The sequence below is a fragment of the Diprion similis genome, chromosome 3 (genome assembly GCF_021155765.1).
Source record: "Diprion similis isolate iyDipSimi1 chromosome 3, iyDipSimi1.1, whole genome shotgun sequence".
NCBI classification, from domain to species: domain Eukaryota; kingdom Metazoa; phylum Arthropoda; class Insecta; order Hymenoptera; family Diprionidae; genus Diprion; species Diprion similis.
In genome coordinates this window covers 13,223,458-13,250,252 of record NC_060107.1, presented here as the reverse complement: position 1 = coordinate 13,250,252, position 26,795 = coordinate 13,223,458, and the positions used below count along the sequence as shown (strand labels likewise).

Sequence of the window (26,795 nt, the reverse complement as noted above, 5' to 3'; positions counted from 1 at the left end):
GGCGAGATGAAAATGGTCATCTTCTCTCCTCGGAGAGAAAAATCTCTTTCTCGTTGTCGTCGTATCCTCGCCTGGTGTGGGTAACATTCTCTTCGACGAACGTGAGCGTGCTGAGCAAACAGGCAAGGGTCGCGGACTGCTGTAGGTACTGGTACTAATCCAAAGACGGTGCCGAGGGTTTTGCCTGCGTTAAACTCCGGGTTCTTTCGCTCGGAACCTGCTCGAGATGTCGAGGATTGCAGCACCTGCTTGCCTACCTGGTTCGACACCGGTTGTCCCGATTCCGCTCCATGCGCTGCTGCCCTGCAGCATCTCAACGTCGTCCGAGTGAAGACCCAACGCTGCCGACTATTTATATAACCCACGCCTGAATCCATCGAGCCTGAGTTTGTTGCGCAAGAAAGCGAACGCTTGCCTTCTGAGAGCAAGCGATGACTTATAATGACATCCTCAGATGTCTGCAATAATTTTTATTATATTCTCATCTTAAATATGAATCTTATTTAGCAGGATTAGAATCTGATGAGCTGATGGGCTATCAGCAATTTAGATATGATAAGGAATGATTGTTAATCTAGATTATCTCATATTAGTGCCGAGAAATGGTTAACTGTATAAATAGAATGTCTTTTGATATTGTAGTAAAGATGTTTTTTTTAACTTTCGAAAAGAGGAAATTATATCAAATGGTAGTTCCTGGAGTTTCAATAGATATGTAATGCACATTTAACACTTAATTTTCAATAATGATCTATACTAATTGGCTTTTCGGTAATGGGTTTTTGAGATGTCGAATTAGATAGCAACAAATAAGCCTTGAGAAATCAATTGATTTTGCAATATACATGTGCGCTTTAATAGGTTTTCAGAAACTATAAATAGACGATTTCTGTTTCGTACAGCAATGGCGCGATTACGTCGAGAGTTTTAAAAATTCACGAGGTTGGGAAATGAGGCGGTAAATTGAAACTGCTTAAAAAAACGAGAGGAAAAGGCTGGATAGTAGCAAAATGAAAATTTGATAGATGTCAATAGTAAAGCGGAAGACAGAAGTCAGGATGACTTACAGGAAAGTGTAGTTAGTAGCATAGCTAATGATTTTGGTCATTAGCAGGGTCTGCCAAGAGATAGATAATAATCGAGAAAAGGCTCATCGTTGGAGAAGTTTAGATTGCAGTCCACACGATAAGACATAAAATGAAAAAATGAAAAAATGAAAAGGGTAACTGTAAAGATAAATTGTTTATTTATAGCACAGAATTTAAACGCTGCTCGAGAATATAAAAGAGAGAGAGAGAGATATGTAACGAGTTTTACTGGCAACAAATTGAGCGAATTTTTTATCGCTCCAAATTTGACAGGATAATCATGCCGTTTCAATGAGCAGTAATTTGCGGCCTGGCATAACGAACCAGCGAAAAACGAGGAGTCGACGGCAGACGTGGAATGAATATCAGTACTCGGTAGTTTTCTCAAAGAAAACTATTTTTCTTTTTTTCTTTCTTCTTTTTCTTGAATATAACTCGATATTTCCGATTGTCACTTCCTTGCCGTAAAGAAAACAAGACAAGTATTGCAGTAGGTGTCTCTAATGTCAATAAACTAATGTTTAAACTTTAACTAGTTTTAAAATGCGTGAAATGCATGTTCACGTAATATTTATCACGATAAGCAGCGATAAAGATGGTTTCGAAAGGGCCCGTTTCAAATTTTCAGCGTATATTCAAAGACTTCAATGTCGCCTAATCTTCTAATTATTGATAGATTAGAATCTAAGACCGAATTACAAAGTTACGATATTCTTAAAAAGTGTGATGTTTCAAGGGTACCCGTTTCACGTGAAACGACTCACGATCCAGGAAATAAGAAGAACCGATCAAGTCGCCGAGGGACGCTTGACCCCAGCGACCTTTTCTCGCTCTGATAAATTCTCGACAGTATCTACGAAGACCCGCGACACCCTGGAGAGACTCTCAAGGCGCCAACGATCCTCGGGATTCATGTTTTGCTTCGCCGCTTCGCGGTATCTATCATCCGTAAAGCACTCTGTACTTTGCTTGCAAGACCGACCCAGATGCAGCAAACCTTCCAGAGATGCAATTACGTGCCCCAGCGTTTGTCCGTTGCTTCTACTCAGAATCGACTAAGCTGCCGATTGCACGAACCTAAAGATTTTTTTATTACTACCGTAGCACAAATCACATGTTTTATTTTTATACGCTTTTCGCTAAGTTTGTACTTTGTAGCAACAGAAATGCGATTCCATTAATGATTCTACTGTTGGATTTGCAGTTGCGATCGCTTGGGTTTCGGAGGTTCAAGTAGAACTCGATAATAAAAATTATCATCAGAGAATTTTTGAATTTCATTAACGCGTTACGATAACCGCAAACCCGTTTTTCTTGTTCTCAAACCGTTCTCACGACGCGCAGAATCAGTAAAGAGTGAGTTTTGATGATCGGGAAAGAAGCAAAGGTAGATGGGATCGTGTTTCGAAGTATAATCACTGGGTTTCTTATTGGTCCGTAACTTTTTCGACGAAAGAACGAATGATTTAGCTGACAAGTCGGGTGGAAAGAGGTCAGGAGAGTAGGACCGCGCAATCAAGTCACCGGGCAAAACCATGCAATTTATTGCCATGGGGGTCTGACGGTTTTTGCAACAACGAAACACACGGTGATTTAAAACCTCTGTCCTGTCGAGGTCGAGGATGCGGCTCGCTTAGAAACTTTGTTCACAGCAAGAGCTGGGGACGTCCGATAAATTAGAGATACAAGTTTACGAGACGTTGCAATGAGGAGGAAATTTCTTTCACAGGCAAGTTCAGCCGAATCTGAAACTGATCGACCCCCTCCTCGACTCTCGACAAAAGAAATCCCGACCCCATACAGTCTCGATAATTGGAAACTGGGGGGATACAAACTTCGTTATTCGAATCGAGATAAAAATGTATCGAGCATCGTCAGAAGTTTCATAGAGTAATTGGCTAACGGTCGAATGATCTAAGGCGCATGCGCTAAAAATTTTGGATCAAAATCAGTTGTTTTGTCAGGTCGTCCAACGGTTATAAGTTCGGATAACAGGTCACCGCGATGTATGTAACCTCAAAAATTTTCACGGCTCTGGGTTTCACTTCTACTCAACTTCGGTCATTTCGATTAATAATTTTTACGAATAAACAGATTGGCAATCTGTTCATTCGATCTTCAAAAACAGTTTCAACGGCTAAAATTTATTATAAATTATAGATGCCGTCAAAATTTTTGAGGTTACATACATCGCGGCGATTTATCATGTGAACTTATGACGGTTGGTAAACCTGATAAAACAATTGATTTTGCTCTAGTATTTTAACGAATGCGGGCTACATTATTCGACCGTTAACTACTCACGAGGATTATAATTTGAGCAAACTCTTTGCGCAGTGATAGCATCGAATCACAATCCGCGGTGAAAGATGGTATAGCAATCCGGTAATGTAATGTAAATCTAGTTTCTATTTAATAATAGACAAGAAAGCATTTGCTCATGAGGCAATTATTATACATTCATCTCATTAATTAGTTAGGCAGCGATTTTTCCTGAGCTCTAACCTACTTGAGCATCAGCGATATGATTGCGAGGGTACGTCAGTCGAAATAAGGTTAGGATGGTCAGATCGGAGAAAAGTGTTGAGAAATAATTTGAAACTCAACATTCCTGGAAAGAAGGATTGAAATGTTTCTCGATATAAGTACTCGACAAGTTTCAGACCTGCCCTACTAAAGATTGTCCGAATTCTTCGGCTTGGTACAAGCAGTCAAGCTCATCGCCGATACCTTAAAATTCGGACATCACTGGCGGAGGAGGCGAAAGATTTTTCTCTCTTTTCGAGCACTGAAACACTTGGAGATTTCATTAACGACCTTAGATTATTTTCGATACTTCTAGGACTATTTGGAAGCGCTTCAACCAGACACGGTCCACTTCCTACGAGCACTCGCTTTGCTCTCGTTTGGGTTCTGTCACCTCGTCCACACCGAGATAAAAGCCTCAAGTCGCCCCGTCACGGTACGACAAGTTTTAGTCTACTTTGTTCAAAGATGAATCTCTTCTTGGTACCAAATGTATCGAAGCAGAATCTCTCGTACCTAAATCCTAAATCCGAGATATGAATTGAAGCTTTATCGTAAAATTTTTACGACTCCCTACAAATGGAAAACAAGCGTGACCTGATCCGTTTTTTGTGCAAAAGAAAGCAAGTTTGGAGTATATCCCGAAATTCTTGGACCGCGAAGAAAATGTGATCGGTATTAATATTCAGTCAGTAAAACGTTGACGATTGGTGGAAAATCTCGAGCATTGGGGTACACAATAGTCACTGTGAGTGATATAAAGAAGCTCTGTATTATAAACCAAACGATCTAAGTAATGATTAGAAAGTTGAAATGGCCTGCAGTTGTACGTCCAGCAGACGTGAAGAACGAGTTTTATTAATCGCAGAATTCAGCCGTATCAATTTTAAAATGATTTTTTCTCCATAGATCAAATCACAGTATAACGAATCCTAATTAGATATGGAATTTCGAGAAAGCGCGGCAAATATCGGTTTTATTTTATACCCGCCTGTTTACAACATGATTTTACTGTTGGAACTGGTTTTTCGAAAGTTTGTTTCGGAAAATTTTTCACTGTTACGTCGATATCTGGCAGCTCGGATAGCTCAAAGTCCCAGAAACCTATATTCATTGTTTATCCACCAATCGTCACTTCCCCAAGACGCACGTGATCTATCCAGCTCTGAACCACCCAACGATGCCTTTTCTGCGCAGAGTAAACGCAGCCATTGATAGTTCACACATTTTAGAAGCGCCCCGTGTTTGTTCAGCTGCAATTTACGCTGTTCTTTCGTAATCACGGTAACCGCAACTGCACACCAAACGCACATAGAAGTCACTTAGTGAATGTATACAAAACTCTTTTAACCGTTATTCACGGTTAAAACCTGATTTTCAATAGTCTCTGCCTTACAAGAAGAATCCTCATATGCTTAACGAAATGATATAATACTGGAATGAAAATAGAGCAATAATTATTCAAGTAAAATCAGCCAATTCCTTGGTGATTTTACGGATTGTAAATCTGTAACTTTTATCCATAATGAAACAAGTAACGAATCAAGGTTGAACGTTGTTTTATTGCACAGCCGAATCACTTTGACTTACGTAAATGTTTCACGAATTCCAAGCAACCGTGACGTTCGAATTAATTTAAATAGTATAGAAAATTGGGACATGAACTTGAAGAATCCTACATTTGTGCAGATCAATTTCATATGGAAAGGATTCATTTTTGAGGTTAACAATAAAGCGTCAAAGAGACGTCGAGAAGACTGTGAAAATGAGAAAGTAAGAAAATCGGTACTTTTTGATCAGCGCACAAATATCGAGAAACAAGTTCTTTTTTGCACCAGCACGACGGAGGCGTCGAACCGTGAAGATCCGATCACGTGAATAAACGTTGAATGCATTTTGAAGGATTTAGTAGTCGAGTGAGGAAATTATTCGTTTTTTATAATTAATTTATATTGCCGGATGCTGGATGCTGCTAGACGACTCATTAATCTCGTGAAGATCGTTACGCTATATTCGTAATAAATGGGCCGTTTTGCCTTGACCGGATTATCTCACCAATCTTAAGTTGGTGCAATTTTACTACGAGATGATTGTACACTGAAAATTGAGAAATTATTTAAAAAAAACGTCTTAGATACCGATGCTTTAATCCAAATTGCTCTGAAGTGGTTAAGAAATCTAGTGAATTTGTTCGATTTTACTTTACGATGGTTCATTTTGTTCAAAAGATTATTCTATTTAAATCTGGTAAAATACTTCTGTTTTATCATGTCAGCATCAATTAATCTTTAATTTATCGATATTGCACCGATATTGCTACATTAAACTAACTATTGAAAAAAAAAATTCATTGTACCTGGAAATTTAACTAATCTACTAGATTTTTAATCATTTTACAAATAAACCGCCGATGTTGAAGCTATTTTTTTAATAATTCCAGTTTTCTCTATTTATGTACGTCTGAAGAGTTCTTCAAAGTCCCCGAATATATCTCGTAATAAACTGAATAGAAAGTATCGATTTTTGGCCAACTAACTTCATAAAGGAGATTTCACACCACCGTCGAAAATGATGCCAAAATTTCCGAAAAACTCTGAGTGATTAATTTTAGTAAAAATAAGTTGAAGTTGAAGTTGAAGTTTCATGAATCGTAAGAAGTTCACTTACGACTAAATTCAATCATAAGCTAACTCTGTGACAGTCGAAAAAGATCTTATTCCTGCTTATAAAAATACGCGCAGATTTCCAAAGTTTCATAACTTCAAAACAAGATATTTTCACAGTGATTTGATCCTACTCGTTATACTTTCTGTAATTTTTGTCACAAGTTTTTTTCGCTATTTTTTAGTAATTGAGTTTTAGTCATTAACGCATTACTTGAATCGATTTTCCGAGTAAAAAATATTGACTCATTGGTTGAAGACATCTTCTGGCATGCTAGGATTAAGGTTTTCTTTTTAACCGACCGAGTTATAAGAGCAAACATATTTCACGGGCGATGAACCTCCTTAAATACATTGACGCAACGTCCCAGAATTCTACCTTCTGAACCTGACCTACGTCCACTGGTGATGACATCTAATTAGGCGATTTAATTGACGTTTATAAATGAAAATCGCTGGCACGAAATATAATTCGAATAATAAATATGGCGTTGAATCGAATCGAATTGACCATAAGAAGAGTAAGAAACGGTTTTATACCTCTCAACGTACACGACAAGAGTTATTCACCTCGGGCAAGAGAACATTTTAAACTCAAGGCACGTTCGCTTGGTCGCGTCCGCTTATCATTTATGGCGTCTAAGATCGGCCAAGAACGCGATTGAATTCCAATTTGAATTGAATGACTCGGATCGGTTGATTTGCAACGATCGTAATTATCGACCCGATCAGAGCAGGTGTCATTTTAGCGCACTTTGCGCACCAAGTATTTAGCTGTTGATCATTCGATAAGACATTTTTTTCCGAGTTACAACGAATCGGTAATCGATATATCTATTAGTTCGATCGATTTAATATAATACACTTGGTCATCGGGACAATTTTCTACGTGATAAACCGTTGCGTAAATGATTATAAACGCAGAGACTTTCCGAGATTAATTTTGAAGGAATCGGTTGATCGATGACGCGATGACCGAGCAAGTAAGACGTTTGCAGTTTGCTTTTCGAGGAGGTCAAACATTCTCTCTGGATGGAATAGAGGTCATCGTCTGCATGATATTGCGGATTGGTATATGGGTGTACCTTTCTCCCGAGGTGCTGCCAGGCACCTGTTATTCAAACTATCCCCAGAGGCCTGGCTTTTATCGCAGTCGACCTGACGCGACCCCAAACCGGAAGGATCGAGAAAGCGACGAGCATTCTGTAACGCGTCGCGGTGTTAAATCAAACGTTTTCCACGGTGCTGAATCACATTCGTAACTAACGATAATTCAGTTGACTGTTTCAATTACATAAGCTCTGCGATTAATTCGCTTCATTTTTTAGGGTTTGTTTAAATATTTTTTTCATTAGAATTTCATTAGTGTGGAGTATCTCCATGATTCGACTACACTTAAAAACGATTAGCTAATTAAAACGGTCGAATTAATCGAGTGTTGGAAACTTATTTGATTGAAAGACTTATCGAAATGACTCGTACGAATCAAAGAGCTTGTTTCAGCTGACTCGAAATCTTCGAACATAAATTTCGGAAGTCTGTAATAAATTTCCGAACGTCGACTCGAACACAACCGATTATCCGAATCGTGGACGGTGTATGTATAGAAATCATCTATCAACTAGTGATAGGTGAGGAAAGCTGCGACACTGTTGGTTACGAATTGGCGTGATTACCGCCAGCTGGACGAAATCCAGACGGAAGTTTCGAAGACGCAGGTCTTACACTCTTGACGCTCACCATCCGCATCTTTCGATTCCTAGGATTTATGCAATTGCAGGTTTTCAGTTATGTTAAATTATGCAAAACGTACGCGTGACTAGATGAGAGGTTACCTGCCGACGTAGCCGCAGACACTTCAAAGTGTCGCGAACCCGGTTTCTCTTCCAATCCGTGACCCGAACACTTACTTCCCATTAATGTAATTGAAAATTAGCATCTAATTATAGCTGTTTCTCTAGTGTCACGGTTTTGCCTCTTTCCTAGAGTAATTTGTAACAAAAATAAAGTCTATGTATGTGTGTGTGTGTGTGTGTGTGTGTGTAACGCGTTGCTAGATAATATTCATAGCTACGAAAATTATTGGCATGTATATCATTACAGAGCTCAGTTTCTAAGCGTTTTATTCGTACAGAATTATTAATATTCAATGTTGGTGATGGATGCTGAGTTGCAAAGTGATCGATGACAATTTTGACCGAGATTTGTAAACAACGTTAAATCAAAATACGTAGATAAATTAACGGTCACAAAATTCTCGAGGATTCCGGTTACCATGAAACCGCTTTATGCTACGTCAGGATCAAGTGATTTTACTTCATTACTTTTATGTTATCCATGACTGCAGTTGGTGAAGAGATGATGAAATTACGATTTGCGGTCATTGTCCGATTTATGCGTAGCATCATACTGTGTTTCCGGAAAGACGACAATATACGGGAGGAGAAAAGAAGAGAAAAGTGGGATAGCGAGCTTTGTTTATCTGGGTTAATGCAATGTATGTACGTCCAATGCAGCCTTGGAGTCTCCTTTTCTTTTCCAAACATCCTGACGAGCTTTACGTTTCTGGGTTAATAGATTGCGTACAATCAGTTCATCAAACTGCTTAAGTCCCGTTTCGATCTGTCGTCGCCCTTGCGCTGTGCCAGCTTATGAATGACAAGCACACCTTGGAAATGAAGCATTGCTATGAGTGCCGATGACTGATAATGAGACTTAAAAGTCACTGGTTTCGAGTAAAATGCTTTCTGAACTCGTTTTGGGTTCAGGATTCCGTTTGGCTAGACCTGATTGGACTGAGCAGGCTTAGATTGCGGTATCCTGGATAGTGACAAAGCGATAACCACGACCCAGTCTCGATGATATACGGAAAGCCTGTTTGTAGCGGAAATACCAGAATTGGCAAGACGTCGATGACACAGTCGCGAGTCTAGCACGCGCCTCGCGTTAGTGCGAACCGACGTTGAATGTTAACGCGGTTCTAAAAACGAGAGAAACGCACATTTTAATTTATTTTCACCACGCGCCATCGGCGTCGCCGAAAACAACGCCAAACACATCATCGCTAATCGAGAGAAAGGAAGATATGATCCAGGTAATAAAAGCGAAGAAAATTGAGGAAGAAACGTGTCACCTTCCATCTCACAAGTATAATTGACATCTGAAGAGTATTTCAATTCCAAATCTGAAATAAAACGTGCAAATAAAGCTCGATCTGCATACTTTAGAATAAAACAAATCTCAATAAAATTGAATAATTTACTGTTGGAATGCAAGTTCTTGAAATTTATCTGCTTTTTTACTTTTTCGATAGTATACCTTGCAAGATTTTATACTGAATAGCTTTACCTGCAGTACCAATAAGAGCCCATCGACTCTGAGTGTTGACAATTGACAGAGAGATCGATCGGCATTAGATAACCGTAAAAGGATTCTGAGTCGTTGCTATAGAACATTCTATAACTGTACGGGCAGTAGAAGGTGACGATTTCTATCGCGTTCCAATTAACCAAGTTACGAACTTTCGACCATTTATGTCAGACGCATGCTTGATCGCAACAAATCACCGACTAAAAATAATAGACAATCGTTCATTTGTTCGAATCGCATCGTGTAATGTGACATTGATCTAGAAATTGTTAACTGTCTATTGAATTTCAGTATCCTAAACGGAAAAAGTTCCAACTACCGAATCGGACAATCAAATATCTCAATAAAAGTCGATCTTGTTCTTGCAATTACTTATATATATAAAACAGCGCACAGGGCATGAACTTTGGAAATTGGAACTGTCAGCCCAATTACCGACTATACACGACTGCAAAAGCGTCGAGAGAGTAAAAAGTACTGCGATCGTTGCGTAGCTGCGGCTTTCACATGGCCCACATAGTAAAGACGCGAGCAACTGCATCATTTTACGCGGAAAGTCGATTACGAACGCACGTTTATTCCGTACATTAAGTTCACTGGAGGTACGAGGGATGAAATCAAAGTTTATGTTTACCAAAACGACGCTGCGTAGACAAAAGTTGTCGATGAAATTTCATTTTTCAATCTTTGACCTCAATTTTCAGAATTGTAAAACAAATTCGGTATTCAGTCAGGCTTCAACTACCGAGACTTTAGATGGTTGATTTTTTCTGTCAAATAGTTTTGCAAACAGGTACGAATCGCACGTACCGTTAATTTATTTACATCCTATTCTTCAGTCAAATGTGTGACTGATCTTTGAATATTTACTGCGGCTATAATTGAGACGAATTGAATTGAATTATTTCATGTTAAGAATATCGTTGACGTCAAGGCGAGGTAGATGTAAGGCAGAAAATTCGTTTCTCGGTAGTTTTTTTCAACACATCCTGACCGGCAATGGTACAAATAATAAGGTTCGCCGAGTATTTCTCTGATCCGTAATACTGTTTAACGACTTTTGCAATTTTATTCTTCATCCTGAGATAAGCTTCGGAATTGCTCGAGGAGTCGCATTCTTTTATATACACGCGACAGTCACGGCCGACTGATTGCGAGCAGTTCCGTTCTTGTGTATTATTACCAGGATGCCGTAGATTTACGTCTTCACTCTTGCCTACGTATCCTAAATAACCTGCAATAAGATCCTTGCAGTGTGATATCCAGCCCTCGGGATACTGGCAAGAAATCGTTTGATTCTGCACCGCTTCCTTCGAGGTTCGTAACATAATCCTTTTGCTCTCGTCAATGAAAACTTGTAATATTCGACAATAAAATTACTGTGCTAGTTTGTTTCGTCAAGTTTTACACGGGTAATTTAAAATCCGGTAATTCTGCCTACATTTATGCAATTCTGGATAGACGGTACCAAAATCCGCCTGCATTTATGCAATTCTGATTACATTTAGTGAAAATCCGCCTGCGCTTATGCAATTCAGGGTACATTTCACCGATCGAAATTTGTTTAATGGTCGACGATTGGAGAGAGTGAGTGAGAATTTAGCCAGAAATGAACAACGAGACAACTGACGATCGCTGAATTGTACCATGAATTGCATAAATGCAGGCATATTTTGACTGAATGTAAACAGAATTGCATAAATGCAGGCGGATTTTGGTACCATGTACCCAGAATTACGTAATAGGATATCAAATATACGGATACGTATTTTAACGAAAATCGATAACAAAATCGTTGCGATGAAGATAAACGTTACTGCTGCGGCTGGCATTTTCCGTCGTAACGTACATATTGAACAAGTGCACGTAACTAATCTATACTGAACGACCTACAATAGCTAAATTTAATCCATGCTATAGCTCAAGGCGGACCATCTCCGAGTGAATCGAACGGCGCAGCCGTGAATCCGTCCGCATTATACTTAAATCTCGTTACAGGTCTAAAATCCGCTTCTGAAAATACAAAAAATGCCTGATCACGATCTCTTCTGTTACAGGAGCATGAATTGGATCGCCTTGGTAACCAACGTCGAGAATCGAAGAAGGCAAGTTCAGGGCTTCTCGGTATTACGCAGGTGGTTTTATTCTCGAAGGGACTGGTGCACTTCCTACGACGATATGCGTACCTTGTAGGTACCTACATGAGACCATGAGACGTTGAACCGTTCGGCACTGCGGGGGAAAGTTACCTCGAAAGAAAGGTGGCAGCGGGTTTCAGGTGCATGTACATACATACATACATACATACGTATGTACATACATGTATACAGATTTTTTTTATCAACTTGCACGCAGCGTTACGGAGAATTAGGAAAATTGAAGTTGAAAATAAATGAACGATAACAAACGTACGGAAGAAAAAAAAAAAAAACCGAAAACATCACCGCGAGGCTTGTGAAACGAAAGTAGAGCGTAGAGTTCTCCAACCTTCGCCCGCAATATAACTTGTAAGGATCAAGTGTATCGATCTCTGTTATACCTATATCGGTAATCGATTCGTCTCGAATTATTTCCGGGCTTGAAATTCCGTAGAGTAATTTTAAGAATCTGACCTCCTGATCTTACCGTTACATTTTTCTAATTCTTATTTTCAGCCACCCAATTCAAACCAATTGTACAAGTAGTCGGTAAGAAAATAATTCACTTGTTGTTAGAGAATGATATCAGAGTTTGTTTTTTTTTTTTTTTTTTGGTTTTTTTTTTTATTTTTCTTTAGAGAAACAGAACGCATGTGGCACGTAATTTACTTAATCAAGGTGCAGCTGGTGAGTAATGTGATGAGTACGGAATTTGGCGACGCGGTCATTTCTTCGACCTCGTTGACCTCAGGATTAATCTACACTAGAGATCTTATGGTTTGAGCAAGTATTCCGGCGGGAGATTCCAGAGTATAATAATATAATCCGGAACGGAATTGGGCGATACCGCTGCATTCCTCTTAAACGGCGGCATATTTTCTTTCATTAAGTTCGCTTATACCGTCAACGAATAGTGTTACACTTTACGCTCTAGTAATTCGATTACGGTTACCGATTTGAGACTAACACCTTACAATGAGTGCCAGGTGTGAAGCTACGACGAGAATGATTCTTCATTCTAAATTTAAAATGGTAACTAAAATTCCGAACTTGCGTATCCTGGCAACAAAGTTACGAGTATCTACACATTTATACGTGATATATGTATAATATAGTACGGTCAGAGAACCAGGATGGACGAAACACTATCTAAAGGAAATCAGGATTGATCGCTTCGGTTTTGGTTGCGCAATATCACGCGTAGTGCTGATGTTTGTAAAATAAAAATAAAATAGCGTTTATAATATGCAGAAAGGATCGTGCGGATCTACCTTATATTTATTCTTTTTCACATAGATAGCAGCAACAGCCATTTGCTTCACGGTGGGAGAAAAATAAACAAGTAAAAAAAGTAAGGCAGCTTGCGAAGATGCGGAGGCGAACACGTTTCTCAACCAACATATATGTATACGTGTATACATATAATATACATATAGGTATAGTACACTTCGACTACCGTGTGGGATGCAGGTAAGCTGCAGGCACGCATTCATGGCGAACGGGTCACCGGCAACACTGTTACTCTATAGAACCTCTGCAAGAGACATGTTTAAAACCGTAGAATTTATTCGAGAAGAAAAAATGAGAAAGAAAATTAGGTACGGAGATATGAACTGGCTGCTGTTGTCCAAACATGAGAGAAACTGTCCTTCTCAACAGGAATGTGAAATATTGTAATTATTGGTCACGGAGAATCGGGGCGAAAGAAGAAAGTAACCTTCTGTCTCCTTTCGTTATCTTCTGATCTCGCTTTTGTCAATGCGTGAACTTGTTCAACAAGGGATTTGGCCGGAGAGTTTGACTTTTTTGCGCGAATTGAGACCGCAAAAATTACCCACGCTATTCATTATTTTTCATCCTTAATTCATCGAAATCAGTTTAGTTATTTGTTAAAGATCCTGCCTACAGAAAACTTGCAGACTAACCAATGTGGTTGAAAAATCTAGTCTAGTGAGGTGACTGAAAACGTTTTTCAATTTTATTGAAAAACATTTAAATGTGTACAAACATAACTAAAATTTTTCCAATGTGATTTACCAATTAGTCAATTAAAAGAAAAAGGTATTCTATTAAAATCTGTAAATTTTCTTCCTTCAAGTACAACTTGAAATTTCCTAAGAATAACGATCAAGTCGATCTGTTGGACTGCCGAGTTTTTTCGGCTACTTTTCTCCCCTTCAAATGAAACATGTTTCTACGCATGAACGCGCGCTGAATCGATAAGAATCGAGGGAACGTTGGTTAGGATCTTGGATCTATTAGATGATGATCCTTTCCAACTAACCCAAAGACGTGGGGCAGACGATAGACGTGACATCCTCTGTTTAACACGCTTCACGATTGCATTCCATAACGCCCTCGGTGTTTACGAGTCGAGAATAAATGTCACCTGCATGCTGTGACCATCTAGTATACATTCCACATACACCTTATACCCAAGCTTCTAAGGCGTAAACATTCTTGTTCCATGAATTGTGGCGTTCATTCTTTTCTCATCGATTGCCACTCGGCACGAATCACGATTCACTCGACGATCACATACTTCTTTCTATTTCTTCAAGTACCATTGAGATTCAAACTCACAAAACATCTCGAGTGTTCACTTTCGCCTGCGATTTATTGGGTTTAGCTGAACTATTCTAAGACTTCGAAGCCTTTCACTGTCAAAAATGATGGCGTTAAATCTGACCGGAATTGATTGATGTAAATTGCTTTATAAAAAAATTTCTTGTGTAGGATTGACACCAAATTATTGTCCATAGAAGTCTGAAAACCGCATTTTTATACACGTTCGTAAAACGGAGTGCCTGTTATTATATTTTTCTCCGAGAAAAAAACTCGCTTCGACAAAGAGGATACAAAAGAGAAAAAAAAAAAAAAAAAAAAAAAAAAAAATTTATCGTGCGCATGTTTTAAGCTAAATTTTTTGTTTATTTCTTATCTCATTCAGGCTTTATCGATCTCAATGAAAGTTGGGTGAAAATCAAACATCTTGCGATGATGGTCCATAAAACTATCTTCGACCGATCCTGGTTACCGAATGTCGAATTTTTCAACTTTTCAATAATTACTTCAATTAACTTAAATCACAGAAAACAGCCTCAAAATTATTGTGATACCTGCATAAAAAGTTCCTACTACTGCCAGTTACGTATAATTTTGAATTCTGAACCAACGGTGAAATCGATTCAAATAAAATTTGAGAAGTTTAATATTAATATTTATATTAATACATAATATTTATATCCTGCATATTGCATCGAGAATCGATTTATTTGTGATTCTAGCGCGATGCTTGCAAATAATATTACCATTATGCAACATCGCGTTAATACACAGGCACTCTTTCACGAAAGCGTCGTCGGATTTCCAGCCACGTGTTGATGGCCGTCTTAACGGTACATATAAGAGATCCCGACGCTGCAGCCTCCGTGAGATTTATTTTATGAGAGGAAGAATGCCTGAATGCCTGCCTGCTCGCAGTATCGCGTAATTTTTATGTCCTCGCAGCGCACAAGCGCATCAACCTAGGATCCTAGACGATCGTATGACTTACGTAAATCCATGCATGCATACCTTTGTTGGTATGCAACGCGTTAGGCGAGTAAGAATCGCGTCTTATTGAGAAATTACAGGTGAATTATTCTTTCGATAGTTAATTATTTGCAGATTTTACGACGGTTTTTATTTTTTTTTACTATTCTGTCTCATAACTTGATGTGTTATAGTAAATTCGAGAACTGTCGTTATTACAGGTTTGTCATCGAAATTGTGGTTTGATGGGCGGAGAAAAGATTGTAGTAAAAACGGAAAAGAAAAGTGTCTGAAAGTCGAATTTTCAAAAACGTGAATAACTATTTTATATCGAAAGTTAAAATGTCAAAAGTCGGAGTATCGAAAAGTCGAAACACAGAATCGTTGGAACAAATAAGAATATTTACTTTTCTACACTTTACTTTTCTACATTTTAAAATTATCCAAGACCGATAGTCGCGTATTTTGAAACTTCCATATTGTAACCCGTCTATTATCCTTATCTTTCTATACTTCTTCCCTTCACCTAAAATTATTATGGCAGAAAAACTGGTTTTTCAGTTGAAATAAATTTTAATTATAGATTCAATTGATTGATTCAATAAAATATTTCTTCGCCATATTTGATCACCACATTTCAACTTGATTGACAGTAAAATGTCCCAGCAAAGTCGAAATTCGTCATATACTTGATACCATGATTATATCTCATCAGGTTTTGATAACTATTTGAAAGAATGATTCCGATTTCGATGCCTAAGGATTGAAAACATTGATAGAACTGGATCTCAACGATTTTGCAGGTGCTTGTAGATCTCTTGATGGAAAGTTATTATAGCTCGAGGAGAAAGATGCGTCTTCTGTTTAACTCCTTTGCTTGGACTCGAGTCTGGTCGCTACTTTCGTTTGCTTTATCGGTCGCATTTTGCTTCGGCTGTAACATCGACGACTGGTCTGCACCACCGAATCGAATGCCGTTATATGTACAAACCAGTTTTTCATATCGTTTTGTTACTTGTTTTCTTTCTCTCTCTCCCCAATATTATTTTTACACATGTGCCGGAGCGGAAGAAGAAACGAGAAGATAAACGGCGATAAAAATGTATGATAAAAAAAAAAAAAAAAAAATTACATCGCGACACAACTCCGGAATAATTCATTCAGACACTAATTGAAAGTTACCTGTAAGATGATTACGAAAATGAAAGAAGATCATTCAAACTGATTCGGATTCAAACATTGATCCAACAAGACTGTCCAAGTTTTTCGATGAAAATAATCGCGGACCTGCGTACAATATTATTTTATACGTTCAAAATAAGAGCAACAAAGATGACGATATTAGCGATAACAGATTGGTGTTGATGGTGTTGGTGTTAGTGGTGTTGGTGTTGGTGGTGTTGGTGTTGGTGGTGTTGGTGTTGGTGGTGTTGGTGTTGGTGGTGTTGGTGTTGATGGTGCTGGTGTTGGTGGTGTTGGTGTTGGTGGTGTTGGTGGTGTTGGTGTTGGTGGTGATGGTGTTGGTGTTGGTGGTGTTGGTGGTGTTGGTGGTGCTGGTGTTGGTGTTGGTGGTGTTGGTGGTGTTGGTGGTGTTGGTGGTGTTGGTGTTGGTGATGGTGGTGATGGTGTTGGTGTTGGTGTTGGTGTTGGTGTTGGTGTTGTTAGGAACTTGAGAAAAGATATACTGGCGGAGATAATTGGCGAATAGATTAAACCGCGGTGGTCATTTTGCGACATTAAGAGAGAAAGAAGAAAACAAATAAAAATGATAGACCGGCGCCAGACAGTGGCGATAAAAGTTTAACAACCCAAAGAAGGGTCAGGTGCTTGCAAAGTCATTAAGCACTCGCTGTAACTCAATGCCTCCATTGTTCAGTGAGCGGTGTAATAAACTATGCCGTTCTGCTTTGTAAGATGATTTATAGTACAGATATCTTGGCACCCGGAGAAATTAAACATTGTTAATTGATTGTAATGAAGTAAAAAAAAAAAAAAAAAAAAAAAAAGCAAATGCATGAAGCTTGATCTACATACGTTTGGGTACAATCAAATCAAATTAAATAATTGATTATCGAGCCATAATAAGTTTCTAAGATTGAGCCACTCTTTCAGCTGTCTACTCGTTTGCACACCCTTAAATTTATACTTTATTTTCTCTCAAGTAAAATTATACCCATAACGTGAAAGTGGTGCGTCGGTTTATTCGGTTGATCGAGGGTCCTCAATTGCCGGTCGTAAAGACGGCGTGAGGTGTTGAAAAATTTCGAGAGGCTATCGCAGCCTGACAATAACGAATAAATTCGCGACTTTCTATACCTCCGGGGTAGAAGAAAACGAAGCCAAGGAAGACATTCGTTCATTCCATGCCCTTGGACTACTTTCCTTGAAGTAATTACACAGGTCTGCAAAAAATATTTTGCTTCAGCTGCACGGGATGTTTTTGGTAAATATTATTTTTTTCGAGTTTGCTGAATTCAGAAATGACTTCCATTTCCCTCCATCACGTACAGTATGTTTGCAAAGTATTCACAAGGTGTTTGGATAAAAAAAAAAGGATAACAATAATGAAAAAAAAAACACCTTTTCATCACAATGACTGAACAATATTTCTTATAAAATTGAACAAATAATTTCTTCATGAAATTTACTCAACATTCCGTGTTCATTCTTTTGTGCCTTCGAAAACTTGTCTTCTTCAGACTTTGATACTTCTCCAAACACGCTTATTTCCCTGAATTTCCTTCATTCTGCTTATTTTTTATTTGAATTTTAATCCTTAGGAGTTTAATCCTATATAAAACTGCAAACACGAGTTCAAGAAAAAAACTTTTTCCCTGTATCAGTGAATAAAAATCTACAGAAAACGGTATAAAAAAACCCCGTGCAGTTTTTTAGTTGCAAACCTGTGTTATTTTCCGATCTAGACGGTTCTTCAACGGACTTAACATCACCAAAAGTTGGAATGATTGATTTTCCGCAATTAAAATGCTGCTGGTACGTCAAATATTGTTAGATACTTATATTTCAGATGTGTGTAGTGTATTTTGCTAACGCTGTACTGAAATTTCATGTAAATCATTCACAATTAATTTTCCGTTTCGCCGCTCGAGGGCATAAATGATTAAAGTCTTGCATCTGGGTTGCACGAGAAATCAATTTCCGTAATAGCCATTACATTCGATAGTCAGAGCCTGAATCTTAAAAAAAAAAGTGAAGGAAAATTCTTTCTTATAAACTAGCGGAGTCGATAAAAAAATTGGATATTTCTTTTAAGGGTGTATCTGAATCGCGTTACGTTATCAGAATGAAAGTATTAAAGTTTTTAAATACAATTTTTCATCATCTCACAAGTCTTTACGAGCAGTTTATTTGATGCCAGTGAAAGCTGCAGTCATACAGAAGTAACGCGCGTCTGAGTCCCGAGGCAATCCTCGACTTTTTCTCGACACAGCCGCGAGAGTTTGAGAATCGTAATACAGCGATACAAATGTATGGGAAACAAAATTCGCTGGACGTTAACTGACTAACTAAGATCCAAGTGAATCAATATTAATTCATGTGAAAAATTTATATTCCTACATAAAAACGATAGAATGTATGAAAAGTCAACAAATATCCGTTTGCCAAAAACCAAATCGGTCAGCCTACGCAATCTCAAAAATAACTTCAAACACATCGTAAAGAAAGTCTCATTCCTGGCTAAGTTTCAATGTATTTACTTTCTCCGTAAACGACGGCAGAAAATATTTCGCACGAAAAAGTTTCGAGCAATCGGATCCATTGAACTAAAAATATGCAGACGACGATACAAGCCGATAGATTTCATGCTTACATGAAACCTTTAGATTTCCACTTTAAATTTGATCGTAGAAATTACTAGCTCACTCGTAAATTTCCGAAGGATTGATTCAAATTTTGACAACGCAATTTTTTTACAACACATCGTGGAATGGTGGGAGGAATTTATGAATTTGAAAGTTTTATTATACCAAAAAAAGATCAAGTGCTCATCCGTTGAAAGGGCTGAAAATCGGCTAAAAAATTCCTAACCGTATTGGTAAAAAGCCATGTTGACATTTGCAAGCATACGGAAAAGCGAATAAGCAATAAGAGTTATTCAAAGGACTCACCTGACTCTGGCCGACGCGATAGGAGGCGGGATCAATGTCGACGGAAAGGAGCATGTCCTCAACTTCCCGCCGTTCATCGGCGACAGGACTTCCGGGGCGAATGTGATTGTCGGTGGCGAGCAATCCGAAACGTCGATGAAACTCGCCAAGTGGCATGTGCTTCGGGAAACCGACTTTGTGTAACCGAATTGCCTCGATAATCTCACTTCCTCGAATCTGAAGGACAAGAAAATCGAAATTTCATTAACATGACGATGCGATGGTATAAAGTGGACGACAATTGCAAGTTAAATACATAAAGCAAAACGTGAATCTAATGAATGGGACATTAATACGGAATTGACTATAGCTTTTGACATCGTCATTTTAAATTTAATTGAAACTTTTTAGTTGGCGGTTGTAGACTCTCTAAAGCTCTCAATTTATTAAAAAAATATCCTTTGTGAAATCTTTTTCACGTAGCAAATTTCAAAAATAAAGACAGAACCTTCAGGGTTCACTAATAATTCATAACTCGAAAGTAGTTGCGTGGAAAGATTTCTTCGAAAATAAATTCTGGTTCTTAGAGATACTACTGCAATAACCTCAAAATAGTTTTAAACCGAATTAAAAAGGTGTCGTCAAAATCTAGAAGATTTGACATGGAATGCCCCAAATACACTATAACATTATTTATGACTGTTCACGTGAAGTGCAAAAGGAGAAATTCTATTTTCAGACTTGGAATTCATTACTTGAGATCGGAGTAGCGGCACATTAATGATGCTGTCTTCTCCTTGGTTTGATCTCACGGAAAGAAGACTCTTGTTGTCGGTGCATCCTGCGTTGTGTTGTGGCAGCAAACAGTGAACAAATTTAACGCGTGTTCGTCTCAGGGTTTCGATGAGTCCATCCTGAAAGCAAAAGCCGAATAACTGTAGTGATATTTATATAATTTATTGAACGCAGGTCAAGAATCAAAAATCATCAGCTGAAATGTGTTTCGGGTTTTGGAAAACCTTGAGCCTAATGTAAAGTTCGTTAGGTGTCTAAAGAAAATTCAAGCAATTCACACACCATACAAGTTCTATCGGCAAAACTTTTTCCGTAATTGAATCATCAATTCGTAGATACTGATTTTGCAAAAAACTGTGAAAAAAAAGTTTCGATAAAACGAGTAACTTGATACAAGCTCTTTTATGCTTTCGTTCAAATGGACTTCAAGCACATGTTTCATTATCGATTTGTATTCAATTATATTCCAATCCAATCCAATATGGTGGACTGAAAGTACGAAAATTGATCCGATTGGCTTGAAATTTGTTACCCAGAGAGAGAAAATGAATCCGAAGTCAAAATTTCAGAATTCAAGATGGCGGATCCAATATGGTGATCACGAAACATAAATGTTGATCCGATTTGCCTCAAATTTTGTTATTGAAGAGTTTCGGGGTCGCTGAAAACGAATTTCGAGCCATTCTGAACAAATTCACATTCTCAGTCCCCATATTAGATCCACCATATTAAATTTTTTAAATTTCTCAGATATGACCCCACATTTAAATCAGCAGCCTCAAGAACCCTTATATTCCCATTTTCAAGGGATTTGACAACAAAGAAAAATGTACGCATCAGAGGGTTAAATTGAATTCATCAATACTAACGGAACAGGTGTACCATCACCTGGAAAGACTTACCACGGTGAATTTGACTTGGAGACAAACGTTCTTTCGCTTAACCGCAGTGAAGGTCCTTCGGATGCTCGAAGCTCGCCTCAAAGTTTGCGATCCTTCGAGTCCGTGTACCGAACCGCTCAAAGCACCCGAGACTCCGGCACCGCGAGCAGAAACGAACAGCCTGTTCACATCCTCTCTGAAATCGGCAAAATGCGATGATATTAATGAAAAAGAGTTTTCCGACAGAGCGGCAAAATTAAAAAAAAAAACCTCGGAAAGCGCTTCACCTCTGACTCTCTTGGAGAACAGTGATGGCGCTTCTAGCCACCGGATTTTCGCGAGTAGCTCGCAGCCAACCAGTTGCCGTATAAAGCACTGGATTGGTGCCCTGCAGATGATGAAGAACAAACTGATTATTGCCCGGTGCTTTTCTCAACAGCATTTGATGATCTGTAAGCAGAGATTTGGACGAATATTTGAGATCACCAGGTACATTGGTCGGATGAAACTTTCATTAAGCTACCTCTGTCTCCGTAGTGAGAGAAGAATCTGTCCAGAAATGCCTCGTCGCTGCCTCCCGGACACGATGCTTCCTCGTCCAAGAGCCATAATAAACCCCGACGTTCCGTCTGACGATTGCCACTGAGATCGCTTTGACTAGCTCTTAACATGGCCGCGCCCTGCGAACCGCGATCCAAAAGCGAAACTAAAGCCTGCGGCGAGCCGACGCCCCCGAATCCGTAATCATCCTCGTGGTCTATGTCGATTCCCTCCTGAGCGTATCTGATTGTGAGGTTAGATTAACCATTAGATCAAAAACTTGAAACACAAGGCGTCTCTTTCATGTTGGACACAACGTTTAAGGGTTTGACACGAGTAAACAGTTGAAAAAGTGGGTGTATTTTGAAAATTTGTACTTCGACAATCAATTATTTAATTTGATTGGGCTTGCTTTTACTTAGAAGTATGTAGATATAAAGCTTTAATTGCATATTTTTTCACTAGAATCATTTAATAAAAAGGATCTTGCTCGACAATCATTTCACTAAGAGAGACGTTTTACGGGATCCACGATAGCCCAAAAATGACCGATTCACTAAAAAAGACACTTGTAAACAGTACTTCGGATAATTTATCTTTTTTATCATCATGTTTTTTTAAGGCTTTTAATAACAACCGTTTGAAGTTGACATTCGCTTTTCAGTCCAAAAAGTAGTTGGAAGAAAGCAGAATCGTAGCAAAGAAGACAAAGCGTTCAAAAGTAGTTTCCGGAAATTTGAAGTAAAGCTGTTGAATCGTTTTCGAGATATCCTGAGCAACTCGAAACGTTTCACCGAGCGAAACGGTTGAACTTGATATGAATCTTAATCTTTCGTATAAATTGATTCCGTAGAAAAAAAAAAACACAGATGATGCTGAATCTGCATACTTCTGACTAAACCAAATTCCAATCAAATTAAATGCTTCATTATCGAGATATAAATTTCTAAAATTTACTCACTATTCCAGTTGTTTCTCTCGCAAAGAGTCTCTTAAATAATAAAATTGTCCATAGCACAAAAAATTATCTTACTGTGAATAAAAAATCGAGTAACGCACTCCCATCGAGAGTGGTAATTTGTGTAAAATTGATAATCGCCTGTCACCTGTCTTTTGGAGCAACGAGAGTAGAATGATGAAATAGTAGCTGAAGCCTTTCCTGCAGATAATTATGACACAATTCTTCAAATGTCGCTCCTGTCTGACGGCCACACGATGCTGGATTTTGAAAACCTGGCGCGTCGCAGAGCAGCAGTGATGACACAGTGTGAACAGACGCTGATATCGATCTGAAAATCAATGAATGGTCCTCAAACGATTCGCCTTTAGCGACGCAAGATTCCAATCAAATAAAAAAATTCTCACCTATTGATCAGCGCCGCGACGCAGTGGAATACCTCGGAATACAAGCCGACCAACAATCCTTCGAGTGCCTCCAGGCCCGTGATGTCCTTGGTATGTTCAGGACTCGGTGTTCTCATGGTTGTCCTTGAGTTGTTCGGCGTGCCACCACTGCTGTTGGAAGAGAATACGACTCTGCTCAATTCCTCGACGGAAGTTCCGAGCAGGGTGGCAGCCCTTTCGGCGCATTCGACCCTCGCGAATTGCCAGCGACTCTGGGAACTGGTTCCAGCCTTAACGGCGCCTGCACAACTTAAGTGGTAAATTCCAGCCAGGACAAGCCATATGACTTTTTCCTCCGTCTCCGACACTCCGAGTATTTTGAAGGCGGCTACTATGCGGTTGAATTCAACCATCGCGCGCTGCTTGTCTTCGTGCTTTTGGAGCGGTGTTATAAACGGATTATTCTCCGCCACAAGGTTCGTCAGGTGAAGCTCTTTCCGCAGCGGGCCTTCCGCACCAGCTAGAAGCCTGTATACCGCGTGAAATGTCGGATCTCCGTCAGCGCGACGCCCGATTCTCGATCTTTCCAGAAGCAGAACCTGGAAATAATTGTTTTTGTGTTACTAATAGTACTATAAATGCTCAGGAGATACTTGAGAAGTTGCACTTTGGTTAGCCAATAATACACTTTCGTTAAATATTAATAAAACGTCTTCGTTACTTTTGGTGCATGTAAGGACAGTGTCACTAATAATATCGAAATAAAGATGAATAACGTATCTCTGAATAGAATAGTATCCTGTAAATATTCAAGAATAATTATAGCTAACCATCTGGAATATACAAACAGTTATATAACAAAAAAATAGATATTTACTATTTATTTTCTATAAGCTCGTAAAGATACTAGATCGAACTACGTACTTCAATAAATTTGATAATGACCTGAAACCATTGAACTTCAGGAAAAATACTATAAAAAGGAAACTGAAAAAATAGCTTATCGATCCATCTATTTTTGTAAGAAACTTTTGTACAGATGTTTAAGCTCCTTTATAGAATATAATGATCGAATATTTATCATATTCAACATTGTATCATCTGGCTTTAAATAAATAAATAATAAACTTCTATACCCGAAAATATGCGTTTACATCAATTTTCTTAACTTACTTGTAAGGATGCGGACGCGATTTGACCAGACTGATCAAAATCCAAGCTGAACAGTTGAGTGAACCTTGTTGCATTTGAGTTCATGTGAGTCCTGCTGTTGCCAAATGCTTCGAGTACCGTGAAAACTGCGTTGAGTTTTTCAATGGTCAAAATCTGAAAAGAAATTAGTAAATAAGTTGTGGGACTAATCGATTCATAGAGTCCTGTAATTACTAAAAATAGTATTTTTCAATCCAGCATATCAAGTGAAATGTAAATAATAAAAGCATCGATAGTTTCGACCAAATTGTACGAGTTTTGATCAACTAGTGACGAAATATAGCGTAACTCGAATGATTGTAATCTCTGTAGCCCATAGCCGACATCTCGCCTCGTCGATTGTGCATAAATCATCCGTTCGCATATATCATTCACTCCAAAGATTCATGAGTATAAAACGGGTCTACTTATCAGCTAGATAAATGGATTCTAACCTTATTCACAGTTCCTGCAGCCAAGACGAGGTAGTGTAAGGCGTGTTTGAAATTTGTGGTTTTTCCAGCACCGCTACGGCCGAGCAAGACGAGAGAATGATCTCTTCGAGTGGCCAACATCCCTCTGTAAGCTGATTGCGCCATGGCGTAGATGTGGGGAGGCATGTCTTCGCTTTTGCATCCTCTGAACATGTGGACCACCTGCAGCGTAAGGAAAGAAAAAATAACAAGTTATCGAAGCAGAGTGTTTAGTTGTTTGTATAATAATTAATGCTCCGAGTTCAAGTCGTGCATTTCAAACCTTCGCGATTCGATTTAAGAAGATGAGAAAAAGTAAAACATTCAAACTCAAGCTTACCTTTTCAGAATAAATAGCGAGAGGTGCGACTGGATTGATTACGATCATGCTCTCGCCGGCATAAGTGTGAATCAAATTGCTCGCATATCTTTGTCTGAGGGTGTGAAGCACCGATGATTCGTTCAAAAACCGCAGCTGTGATAATTCCTCAGCCTTGTCAAACTGCGGCGGATTAGCCTGCGGGAAAAAGAAAGAATAAATTTTATTTCATAATCATTGAAACCAAATCTTTCAATACCATATTCAGTTTTCATGCTTTTCACAATTAATCCAATTGTTATAAGGCACAGCCGTGACATGCATCGCTCGTGATGCTTGTTCACTCACGAAGTACAGTGCAAACAAGAGAAATACTGTAATTTAATTATGCATGAAGTACTGATTGTGTTAGCAAGACACTCTAATGTATTGGAACCGTCAATATTAAATTGAACCGTGCTATCATACATGTTACGGAACCAGTTCCAGCGTAAAACGTATCTCATAAGTTACACACCGTGACACAAATCCAATACGTCATTGTCAGAGAACACTAACAAGAGTCGTCAAATGTATAAAATATAATTGTTTAAATCGAGAGGAATTAAATTAGTCACACGAGTGTCTTGGCCTGTTTGTATTCCTCCGCAAGTATTCTGTGACTGATTCTCAACCGTCGATGAGGACAAACTGACGGAGACAATAATATTATCGATACTACGCAGCAGATGAACACAACGATAAACTCACTATACGTGTAATCTGAACCCTTGGAAATTGAACGAGTTTCAACGACAAGGTTTGTGAAGTAGATAATATACGATCCATTCATGGTATCGAATGAATCAAAAGTGTAACAAAAAGGTAAGTCATATTTTCCGTAGCCACCAATATTTACCTTTTCAACATCTTCTTCGTCGACCAGGACCTCATCGCCGGAAGGAAGAAGACGAACGCGAAGTTTTCCGGTGTCGGGATCTGCGAGGCCGCATCTCGTTGCAGCGGAAAAACCGCTCCGGTGTAAAAGCCAAACTCTTTCCGCAGCCAGCCATGCTTGTTCCTGAGCCAAATGTTCCTCTGATCGTGCCTGTGAAATAAAAACAAACATCATTATCGTTAAGTATTACAAAAAAAAAAAAAAACTATTTTTCTTTTTCATCGTTTTTTTTTATCATAGTCAAGTAAAATATTACTGAGTAGTAATTATCTTCTATTCTTCGCAAGAAGTCAAGACCATTCAAATTTCAAAGACAAGTGATCTGACATTATCGTACCGTTTTTCTGCTGTGGTCACTTTTTTCAAAGCATTTCCTTACGGATTTAACACACCCCCGAGATTTAGGAGGAAAGGCAAAACCGACGACATGTAAAAAAATATAAAAACCAACAGCGACGAGAAAGAGCATTTTTAACCGAGTTCATCACCGCGCGAGTTCACGTATGAGATTGTGCCGTTGGTTGGTTGGATCGCTCGTGTCACATAGGAGTGCAAGGTGGGTTCGGCATTTGCTACGTTCCATGGGTATTAATCTGAACACTGGGTCTTCCTCACCCTCGAACGCGTCTGGCATCGAAAGTGTGACTTATGGAAATGATCAGCCCGACTTACGGTAACGAGAAGGTCAGCGGCATGTCTTTTACCGTCACAGTGAATGCCACGTGACACAATGCGTGATGGGTACCATCATCGTTCCATGTCATAAAGACACTTCAGCTAGGATTAGAAATTGTTGCAATGATACATCATTCTCACGAATCTTGAAGTTTCTAACGGTCCTGCAACTTGTCAAAACTTTGTAAAGACTAGATTTACTTTGACCGCATC

General features: G+C 38.8%; 1 protein-coding gene and 1 long non-coding RNA gene across 4 annotated transcripts in view; both read right to left on the bottom strand.

Annotated features, from left to right (window-relative positions):
• The window catches only part of LOC124404813 (unconventional myosin-XVIIIa), a 78,976-nt gene that overhangs the window by 14,435 nt on the left and 37,746 nt on the right, over positions 1–26,795 (bottom strand). For 2 of the 3 annotated variants that reach the window (XM_046879216.1, XM_046879217.1), the window contains 11 exons: positions 25,869–26,057; positions 24,992–25,168; positions 24,634–24,834; positions 24,161–24,313; positions 23,009–23,586; positions 22,750–22,932; positions 21,627–21,886; positions 21,391–21,553; positions 21,125–21,299; positions 20,183–20,341; positions 19,449–19,664 (listed from right to left, as the gene is read on the bottom strand). In XM_046879216.1, coding sequence (XP_046735172.1) covers positions 19,449–19,664; positions 20,183–20,341; positions 21,125–21,299; positions 21,391–21,553; positions 21,627–21,886; positions 22,750–22,932; positions 23,009–23,586; positions 24,161–24,313; positions 24,634–24,834; positions 24,992–25,168; positions 25,869–26,057 — 2,454 coding nt within the window. Of the gene's footprint in view, positions 1–19,448; positions 19,665–20,182; positions 20,342–21,124; positions 21,300–21,390; positions 21,554–21,626; positions 21,887–22,749; positions 22,933–23,008; positions 23,587–24,160; positions 24,314–24,633; positions 24,835–24,991; positions 25,169–25,487; positions 25,604–25,868; positions 26,058–26,795 lie in introns of those variants that run through there. The other variant, XM_046879219.1, reaches the window with a different exon arrangement.
• LOC124404817 lies at positions 6,408–17,626 on the bottom strand. Its single transcript, XR_006929030.1, has 3 exons — positions 17,449–17,626; positions 14,207–14,212; positions 6,408–6,419 (listed from the first exon to the last, which is right to left on the bottom strand). It is a non-coding gene; the product is annotated as an uncharacterized LOC124404817 (long non-coding RNA).